Below are 11,180 nucleotides of genomic sequence, written 5' to 3' on the forward strand. Positions count from 1 at the left end.
TCTATGAACTACTGACATGTCTTAACATGTATTAGCAGCTATGCATTTCATGTCAAAATAAAATGTTGAAAAATAAAATTAAACATCTACAAAAACACTTAAAGCAGTATCCGGAGGTTACTTCAGCTCAAATAAATTAGATTTTTGCCTTCCACAAGACAAATTAGTTCTTCTATTCATCATTAATAAACATATTTTATGTCAATTGATATCTTTTTTGCATTTGATTAATTTGATTCATTAAAATGTTACATTACAATCAAAATACTGTACTTCCAATTTCAGATACAAAATAAAAACTCTATTTCTTTGCATGTAAAAAAAAAGCAGCTATCATTCTGATAAAGTTTGGATTGGCCAATCAGATTTCTAATGTAGCTTCTCACCTGGCATGCAGATGCACTGGAAGTCTCCTATTTGGTCCAAGCAGGTGGCTTCGTTCTTACACGGGTTGGACTTGCACTCGTTGATGTCCAGCTCGCAGCGCGTTCCCATGTAGCCCCGCTGGCACTTGCACTGGAACGAGCCCTTGGTGTTTATGCACTTCCCAGCGTGCTCACACGGGTTGGAACCTGCTAAAACACATCCATGCTTTCATTTCACTTCCTTTAGGTGATTGCTAACAAGCAGCAATTTAATGGTAAAGCCAGCGCAATGTCTTTGAGATTACATCATTTTGGTGGTTTAATGTAAAAAAAAAAAAAGCTAAAATCATTAGTGTGATTACAGGAATAATACCCTGGAGGGTGTCATTTGCTGCAATTTGGGGTACCATTACACCCATAATAACAGGAGAGCCTGAGCTCGTATGTTGTTGGTAACTCTGGTTTTGTTACTGGGAAATAAATGGCTCTGGAGTTGGTTTTTACCCAGTGAGCATTCGTTTACGTCCTGATCACAGGAAGGACCGATGAATCCCGAAGGGCAGGTACAAATATGATTTCCTGTGACGGGGTTGGTGTCGCAGTTGGAGTCCTTTTTACATGGGTTGCTAATACAGGCGTCCTTCAGCTGGCACAGCAGACCTGCAGCAGCATCAAAAAGAAGAATTTTAATGATTTCCATTAGCTTTCACTTTCCAAACGATCATCAATCAACCAAACTGGAGGTTCCTGTGAGAATATCCTGATGCCAACAAAAGCAAAAGACTTTAAGAGAGGGCAAAAAGTCAACAACAAAATATATCACGATAAACACATGAAATATGAAGATCCAAAGAAAATACAATCGACACAATATTCAATAATTTCACTGAACTCCGATCCAGAACCGCACAGCATTCTGGGGGATGTAGTCAGAGGAAAGGCTTTTCCAACCTTTCACAGCCAGCTAAGCAAGATTGGTGGCATCAACTAACTCACATGCTGTTCCGTTACCTAGCAACAACTTGTTGAGTAACTTGTGGTTACCTAGCAACAAGCTGTTGAGTAACCTGCACAGTAGCAGCTTAAGTTTAAGCCTCATAAGTACTTAAAAATAAAAAAACCCAACATGGAGTGAAAACTGTGGATAAAACAGGAAAGGTCATGCTATTGCTGCCAGTTTGGAAGTATATCAGATATAAAAAACAAGAAACTAATCAATAATTATTGATATCGACTGATATATAATTTTTCAGCTGTATTGTCCAGGTTATTTTAACTCATTTCAATTTGATTATGTCTAGTTTAAAGTCTAAAACTTTTATACACATCAGACCAAAAACAGATGATTCTATTTTTTTCTATTTTTGAATGGCTGTGTATTTATATGCTGTCCTTTCAGGGCTGATTGGCTACATAATCGACAGAATGTGTAAAACAGCTTCCCCCTTATGACAACTGGCTTTCTGTAGTTTTGGTTTGGTGTTTGAAAGTTTTTAGGACTCACAGAGAAAGGTCAGTGACTTCATCCTTTGCTTATTTGGGTCCTGAGTGACCAGTTTTTCACTGAATATGCATTAGTCACTGCAACTGATCTGATCTTTGTGGTTTTGTGTCCTTAAAGATCATTCCTTTTTTTAACAGGAATGCAATGTTTTCAAGAAAAAACACTCTGGGTCTGATTTTAAAAATGTATTGTTTAAGTTGTTAATCATTTGTTTCCTAGCTTGGCCATCGCCTTCCCTACACAATTCCACAAAATTCTCATCTCCTTTTACAGCACAGTTCAGGCTTTCTCCCATTGACTTGGATTCCCTCAGAAAGAATTTCTACAGGGCCAATCAGCAAACTGAAGAAGTTTTAGCGATGGCAGCAGAGGAACTAAACAAAGCTGTTCTGTCCATGTTGGTCATGCTTCCAAATATTAAATGAACATTAACATCCATCTGGCACTTCTCTCTTTGCAGTTTACAGTGCAGGCAGTTTCCAGTAAGCTTCACAGCGTCAAATTGGAAAATTTCATACATCATGGGAAAACGTTAGCGATTGGGTAAAATTTAAATCTTCAACAGAGTCCACGCCTCCAACAAACAGTCATTTCTCAATCTTCTATAACACACTTCAAACTCCACAAGAAAGCCCATCCAAAATAACGCGGGCGCTGGAGAGTTGTCCCATAAACCAAACCAACACACCTGTGCGGCCGTGGGGACATTCGCAGTAGAAAGAAGCCACGCGGTCGTGGCAGGTGGATCCCTGGAAGCACGCTGCGCTGGCGCAGTCGTCGATATTCTCGCTGCAGTCGTCGCCGGTCCAGCCGTTCACGCACACGCACTGATAGCTGCCGTATGTGTTGTGGCACGTGCCGCCGTTCAGGCAAGCGTTGGGCATGAGCTGGCACTCATCGACATCGTCCAGGCAAAGCTGGCCTGTGGGGAAACAAGCAGGAGTCATTTCTTTCTTCAATGGATGGATTCTTAAGTAATTTTACTTTCCGTGTCACGTTGTTGTACAAACCTGTAAATTCTGGTTTACACTGGCAGTTGTAGGTGTTGACTCCGTCCACACACGTGCCCCCATTCTGGCACTCGTGGCCCGGACAGTCATCGATGTTATGGTTGCAGTTCTTTCCTGAAAATCCTGAAACCAACAAGAGAAATGTTGCCCTCTTAAGCACTGCAAACCTCAAAAATGTAGTTTCTCATTCTCCTGATGTGAAACAACAACTGCAGTGACACTTTTGTTCAGTTAAATGTGGTCAACTGTCTTTTCCTTCCCTAGAAAGAAGGCAGCTGTGCCATTCTGAGGTCTGCGGGAAGCGTGCCGTGTAATAACATCCCCTCTGCTTCACGGTTGCACCAGAAACAACCACTGGACCTAAAAGGTGGTGTGTTGGATTACATAACCAGCAAAGTAAAACCAACACAACGCATAACTGTCACTTCCTTCCAGTTTTTTATTCCTGAAAACTTGTATTGCAGTTGAAAACATGATGAGTATTTGCATATATTGCTGGAGTCAATACTTAAAATTACTTTTATTAACAGTCAAAATATCACTTATGTTAAAGTTTGGACCTTAGTTTTAAAGATATATATATATATGGATGGATGGATGGATGGATGGATGGATGGATGGATGGATGGATGGATGGATGGATGGTAATGATGTCTCCAAGATGCATCATCGTGTTAAATTGGGTTTAAAATGTTTAAACGTCTCAGATAATCCAGAAAGTCGCCTTCGTGTGTTTCAAAGAACAGGAGATAATCCTGAGAAGGATTGGAGAGCCGCCAACGATTGCACAAGAGCATCTGAACTGACTAGGAAAAAGAGAGTAAACACGTCGCTCTTGTGTGGCGGAGGGTTGTGCAGGCCGGAGCTTTCCTTCTTTCCACCATGTGAAACGGATGTTGTCCCTTGGCCATTTCCTCTCGATAAGCTCCCGATGCCTTCCTGCTCCGCTTGGTTCACACACAAAAGCAGAAACACACGAGTGTGCATGCACACCGAGGACACAACATAAGCAGGAAAAAACCAAGCCTTAGATGACATCACCGCCTAACCAGCAAGGAGTCCTGATCATTTTAGCTCCTCGGTTGGGTTAGGAAATGACTCACTTCACTGCAAAAACACAAAATCCTACCAAGTATTTTTGGTCTAGTTTCTACTGCAAATACCTTAGGACACTTGAAATAAGACAAAACTAATACAAGTAACTTTTCAGTTAGATATATGAGCTGCTGGCCATGCACAACAACAGATGCGCAGTTAAGCCACCGTACGTCTTTGAAAAGCAGAAGTACAGCCTCCTGCACAAATAAGAAGAATTCAGCAAGTGGTTTCTGGATGGTAAGTCAACAACAAACAGCCACAATACAGCGGTAAAACCAGCAGACCAAACATGCTGGAGCTCCGTCCGGGTTGCTAGGTAACGGGCTGGGCTTCACTTGGGTTACTAGGTGACAGGCAGGCTGATTAGTATTTGAAAGGTTTTTGAAATGGCTCATTTTCCAAACACCTAAAAACATTAATTTATTGCCAAAAGTTGTCTGGTGGTTTTTCACCAGGCAAGTAGAAAGATGTGTAAAATGTGAATTTTGCTCAATAGGTCCCCTTTAATATTAACAAATTATTTCATTTGAAAACATTTTTCTCATGTTATAAGTAGAAAGTGACATGGCTTGTTTAATCTACTTAAAATAAGCCAAAAGTTACTTGTAAGTTAGTTTTGCCTTTTTTTTAAGTGTACTAGAACATTTTCACTAGAAACTCGACCAAAATACTTGGCAAGATTTAATTCTTTTCCAGTGTTCAGTCACTCCTTAATTTATATTTGAATTAGTTTCACCTAGTAAGTATTTTTAATATTTGCCTGAGGTTGAACGAGGTGTAATGCCTTTAGCTAGACTTGATTGATTTTAAATACAAAGTCTCTAAAGTTACCTGGCACACAGGAGCACTCGTAGCTGGTTTCCCCCCTCTGGATGCAGGTGCCTCCATTCAGGCAGGGCGACGGGTTGCAGGGCAGGTAGCGGCTCTCGCAGTGCTTCCCCGTGAACTCCGGAGGACACTGGCACCTGTAGCCGCCGACCTCGTTGATGCACAGCCCGCCGTTTTTGCAGCGTGGCGGGACGCTGTCGCACTCGTTGATGTCCTGGTTGCAGGTTTGTCCGAAGAAGAACGGGGTGCATGTGCAGATGAAGGTGGAGTCAACGGAAGAGCAATGGCCGTTGGCACATGGGTTGGAGGCACACGGGTCGGCTGTCGCGCAGTCTTTACCTGAGGTCGCAGGAAAATTGCATCCAGTCTTAGCTGTCAGTAATGAGCTTGTTATGACAAGCTACTTGTCTCTTACCTGTCCATCCAGGTGGGCAGCGGCACCTGTACCTCAGTAGACCATCTGGCTCACAGGTGCCTCCGTTGCGGCACGGCGAGCTGAGGCAGGCGATATTGACGGGCGTCATGCAGCGGCGGTCGGTGTAGCCCGCTCTGCAGGTGCAGTTGAAGTCCACTGTGTTTCCCTTGGAAACGGCCCGACATGTGCCTCCGTTCATGCATGGCACGTTGTTGCACGGGTCATGAAACTGGCACCGGCTCCCCACGTATCCATCTCGGCATCTGGACACAAGCAGTTAGTGTGGTCAGCAACAACTATGATTTATAGGAGTTTGAAAACAGGGTGGGTTATGATTTTGGTGCTGGACTCAGGCCTAATCATGACTCAGAACCTGAAACTGAAAAGTAAAGTAAAGTAAAGTAAAGTCTTCAGTCTGGTGCTTTGGTCTCAGCCCTGACAATTTGTTTACAGACACTTTGCAATTAATTTTGTTTGTTGTTTCTGTTGTTTTGTTCATGCATTTTGGATATTTGAAATGTCTTCCAGTTCCAGTGTTAAATATTCTTTATAATTTAAAGTTTTTTGATTGTTAAGAATGTCTTCTCCCTTTATTATGCTATTGAAAATGGTCTCAAAACAACAATATTGTCATTTATCGTAATAATCTTTTGGGACAACAAGGATTAAGTGTTTCATATATTTTATTCTTTCTGTTTTATTAAGCAACTTAAGTTATAGTTTTTACTGATTCCATTGATGTCTTAGTGAACAATGTGAGATAAAACCACAATATTTAGCACAGCTGACACAGTAAATTGTTAAAATATAAGGTACTTTTTTTTAATTCAGCATATTAAGACAAAAATTCTTTGTACAAGAAAGAATCAAGTTTTTAAGAAAATTCCCGCCCATCAAGTAACTATTAGTCGATTGATAAGATTAGAAAAGATTACATTTCTTGTCATCACACATTATTTTTGGTTGTACAACAAGATTAATATCGCAGTTTCGCTTGTACAAACAAACAATCAAGACACAACACTACACAGAAGGCTGAACTGGCAGTTCTAACAACCCATAGGAAAACCATCATTTTTTAAACTCATTAATTAATTAAGTCATTTATCGATGACCTGCGTCTCTAGTTTGAGAGATGGACAGGAAACATCCTGTCCGACGGCCCCAGTCCGATGAGAGGGGCAAGAAATTTAGAAAATCAACCCATTTGTGAAAAACAAATCGCAACTTCAGCAGGTCAGCAAATGTCTAACTTTTCTTTAAATAATTTCATCATTATATTAGTAAAAGAAAAAGACTCCACTATCTTTATCCACACAATCAAGCAAATATCCCTCGCTTTATGAGCAACTGCGCTTATAAATCAGTGACTGGAGCAAAAAAGATCCAGCGGCACATCCCTCAGAACCTCTGCTTTAAAAGGCACATCCGCCTCTCTGCCGTCACTCCCAGCGAACAATGTGTGGAGGCTGTAAAACTGGAAAAGGAGGGGAGCGGGACAAACTCCTGTGATGTTTCTCACAGGTTGAGTCTGAGTCATAAACGTCGCGCGGACCCCAGCGAACAAATGCCTGCAGAGAGAGGAGCCTCAGATCACACAGACACATTCACACATTCACAATTACAATGAGGGGAGCCGAGGGCTCGTCCCCAGAGGATGCACACGGCTCAACAAAAGGGCCACACACCTAAAGTCTGAGTGAACAGCGGCGCACACACACTGCAGGATAATACGCAGGAACTTTGCACAGTTGCATGCATCTGATTGTCATTCAGTTCAGTTCTCATAATTACATGCAAATCCATCGATATCAGCTGTTTTCAACCAGCCACAATCCTCTAGTCTTGTCCTTGGAGGTTTTTCTGGTTTCCACAAAGCAGATCTGCCAGCAAGTCTCAATCATTACAAACACAACACATAAAAAAACTACAGTATTTCAGATCTTCTGCCAAATTTTTCTGTTTCAAAAGCTGACACAGGAGAGAATCAGCCATCTCGCATCTCCCCGGGATGAAAAGTGCTCATTCTGACCTTTTGTCAGCACTCATTCATCCTGAGGACAAGGCTTTGCCACAGTGTCCGAGCTGTGAGCCAACATTATGGCAACTTCAAAGCGCTATACCACCACCTCGCTGCTCTTATTCCTTCCTCCGCTGAGAGGATTTGCTCCAGCATCACACAGGCGATGAAAAAATTTCAATCTTCAGGAAAGAAGAGTGAATTTCTTATTCTGTAGTGTCATTTTTGTGTTTTTATCACTGTACACTACAAAACCTTACCAAGTGTTTTTGGTTTAGTTTGTAGAGCAAAGATCTCCTGAAATAAGATAAAACTAATTTAAAAGTAACTTTTCAGCAAGATGTAGAGGCTTGTTTTAAGCAAATAATTCCTTAATATTGACTGTTCTATTGGCAGATAAATTAACTTATAACATGGGAAACACTTTGCAAAACAGCAGTGTAGAAGTACTCTGACATTGCACTAAAGTAAAAGTACAAATGAATAGACAAAGTAAACAAATACTTGCTTTTAAAAACACTTAAAGTAATGAAAGTAAAAGTACATGCCGAATGCATTCCCTAATGCAATATCACACTGCAAAAACACAAAAAGTATTTCTGTTCTATTTTCTAGTGCAAATATCTTAGTACACTTGAATTAAGACAAAACTAACTTACAAGTAACTTTTCAGCAAAATACAGGGGTTTGTTTAAAGTCAATCATTCCTTAATATCAAAGAAAAATTATTAGTTCCACTGGCAAATGACGGTAATTGACATAAAATATGTGAGAAATGTCTTGCTGTAGGTGAAATAACCTGCATGTGGAACTAGTAATTTTTCATCATTATTGAGGAATGACTGACTTAAAACAAGCTCCTACATCTAACTGAAAAGTTACTGTAAGTTAGTTTCATCTTAATTCAAAGATATTTACTAACCAAAAATACTTACTAAGATTTTATGGTTTTGCAGTTATTGTGCTTTAAAATCAACCAGCAAATGAGATTGGAGATGGAAATTAGCCACGTGTTCATGTTTATTAATAAATACTGACCCATTTTTAATAATAAACTTGAACTTGAATTATTTTGCTAATTACCATTTCACCAAGAACTTAAAGGAATCCAGCGGTCTATTGACTTTTTAATCTATTTGTGAAGCACCGATTCTTTTTGCACAGTGTAGTGAGTTCAGCCTCTCGCAGACACAATATCATGAAGGAAACATCCTGTCCAGCGGCCTTCCCACGACATCAAAACCCAAAGTGGCTCTGAAATACCTGACTAAACCCGGCGAGGCTGTTAGCCCTGAGGGGCTGGCAGGACGCGTCCCCAAACATTCCCAGGACGTCCAGCACCTTTGTGTGTGTGGGGGCCGAGCTGCGGCCCCTCTGCGGGGACAGTTGTGTGTTTACACAGGTCCCCCTCTCAGGGGATTACGCAGCCTTCGGACTTTGACAAGGGAAAGAAAACATCACATGCTAGGCTCGATGCAACATAAACAGTAGCAGCCAGCGGTGGCAAGTCATCAAGCACAGATCGAAACGTGGGACCTTGTCTGACTGTCGTGTTATTGATGTCAACAAGAGGATCAAAAGGGAAGCCAAATCTGAGTCAAATGATATCGAAGAAAACAACTATGGAGGCGAAAGGCATCTGAGAACAACAAACCTGTAACAAAGTCCTGTAACTGTGGTACATTTTGCTGGAGGATAAAATGTACCAGAAGTTACTGCGATAAACCAGGGAGATCAAACTCATTTTCATTTTGGGCCATATCAAAAATCTGAATGTTCTTAAATGTACTGATCCACAATGTACTGATAAAATCCACTAAACTGTTAAAATACCAATACATAGCTGTTTGTTTCAGCATTCAGTGTTTCTTAAAATTAAATAATATTGAACATCTTTGGTCAGTCCATCCAGGATTTCATGATTGTATTTGTGTTTTTTTTTAAATCAAAATCACAGATTTTGTGGCACTAATTTAGAAATATTTGTAAGGAATTGTTACAATATTTGCGCTAATGTATGATGTTAAATGTGACTTTATTAATTATTAGCTTGACATCAAGCTAATCTAGTAAGGCTGAGGCAGCAGTCACTTTTTTTTGGCCAATTTTGATTTAAAAAATTGCAGTATAAAAAATCTGGAAAAAATGTGGAGATCTGTTGATTTTATGGATTTGTGAAAAACTGGAGGGACTTATTGATGTAATTTGGAGTCTTAGAGGGCCACATAAAAAGCTGCAGCGGGCCAGATTTTGTCCCCAGGCCTCGAGTTTGACCCGTGTGCGATAAACAATACTATTGTTGTTTTGAGACAATTTTCAAGTGGTCCTATTGTGATAACGATGAAAAATGATGGTGAAAAACATCTTTATTAGGATTTTTAGCTTCCTTAGTGCCACCAACACAAATGCTGTTTTTGAAAAATGTTTTTCAGGACTAAAGAAGTTTGATTTATAGCAAAAAAAAAAATGCACAAATTAAAAAAATGTGATAATTTTTTTAATTTGGGGGCCACAAAAGAAGTCAGTACAAGGCCCACAAATGGCCCACAGGCCTCAGTTTGGACACCCTTGCTCTAATACAATCAGCAACATGTCAAATTCTTCCACGTATCAAGTGTCATAAAGAACAGTAGAGGCATGTGTGCTACATATCTGAGGCGGGGGGCTTCTCTGGGAGGGAGGCCGGTCCGATTAAACCCCAGCGGTGGCGAGTGCTTGAGTCGTGAGGCGCCACACGAGCTTGCTGGAAAAAGGCCGCAGGGAGCAGGTGCGCATGTTAATGAGGAGACAGCAGCTGCTGCCCCGGCCAGACGCCCCCCACCCCACCCCCTTCGTCTCTCATATCTGTCTCCTTCCTGCATCCTACTGTCCTCTATGTGCACAAAACATCCCAATAAACTCAAAAAAATAATTTTATCACACTTCTTATATCAAATAAGGAATGAATCCAAGCTGGGACCTTCAACGTAGGGTGGATATCTGAATGGCCGGCCTCTTTCGTACGTTCTTCTAAGCGAAACAAGGAACAAGAGAAGAGGGAGCATAAGTGGGTCCATTGCCAACCCCCCAACTCCCCATTCAACGCTCGCTCCAGGCCCGGCGTATTCAGCTGTTACACCTCCTCTTTCCTCTCATTTCCCTTTTTCTTTCTCCTCCCAGTGTCTCAGAAAAATCTTTCTATGAAACGTCCTCTGTTCCTGAACTGGCCCGCGCTGCTGGTTTCACTTCCTCTCTTAAAGTCCGAACAGTTGCTGGCATCCAATCCTTCATCTCTGTGCTCCTTCCTTCCCGCCAAAACCGGGTCGCTCCACTCCTGTCTAACCGCCTCTTTTCAGTGGCGAGACGTCACATTCAGATTTATAACTGATGCTAAATGCCCTCCTCAGACTTTCTTCCAAGTGACTCCGAATAGATCCCGCACTTTTCTTTAAGTGTTTGGGGCCAAGAGCAAGTGAAACCAAAGCTGAAAATCCAAAACACACACAAACAGCAGGAGAAACAAAAGAGTCTGGAAGAAAGGCAACTGAAACGGGCTCTCAAAAGGAGAAAGGGGAAGCTGGTTGAGAAGGAATTTTTACTCTAAAGAGTCTCCTGGCCTGATTTTTACCCTCAATAGAAGCTCGTGACCAGCTGCACATCGTGTTTCCTGAAAAAAAAAACATCTTAGAGGCTTTGAAACTTCACACAACAGCAGTGGTGAAGTACTCAAACACTGTAATTCAGTCAAAGTGCAAGTAAACAGACAAAGTAAACAAATACGTGCTTTTAAAAATAATTAAGTATTGAAAGTAAAAGTACTTGCTTAATGTATTCCCTAATACAGTATCACAATACAAAAACACAAAATCTTAATTATTTTTGGTTTAGTTTCTAGTGTGAAATGGAAATAAGGCAGATGGTTAATTTCCATCTCTGGTCTAATTGGAAGGTTGATATTAAA

General features: G+C 41.0%; 1 protein-coding gene across 1 annotated transcript in view; it reads right to left on the reverse strand.

The window, feature by feature from the left end:
• notch1b (notch receptor 1b) overlaps nt 1–11,180 on the reverse strand; it is a 49,979-nt gene that overhangs the window by 27,540 nt on the left and 11,259 nt on the right. Inside the window, exons 3-8 of the mRNA XM_007557803.2 lie at nt 5,221–5,483; nt 4,809–5,144; nt 2,880–3,002; nt 2,558–2,791; nt 870–1,025; nt 387–572 (exon numbers count right to left, since the gene is read on the reverse strand). Coding sequence (XP_007557865.1) covers nt 387–572; nt 870–1,025; nt 2,558–2,791; nt 2,880–3,002; nt 4,809–5,144; nt 5,221–5,483 — 1,298 coding nt within the window. The remainder of the gene's footprint in view (nt 1–386; nt 573–869; nt 1,026–2,557; nt 2,792–2,879; nt 3,003–4,808; nt 5,145–5,220; nt 5,484–11,180) is intronic.

Source organism: Poecilia formosa, unplaced genomic scaffold (assembly GCF_000485575.1).
Source record: "Poecilia formosa unplaced genomic scaffold, Poecilia_formosa-5.1.2 Scaffold92, whole genome shotgun sequence".
Classification (NCBI taxonomy): domain Eukaryota; kingdom Metazoa; phylum Chordata; class Actinopteri; order Cyprinodontiformes; family Poeciliidae; genus Poecilia; species Poecilia formosa.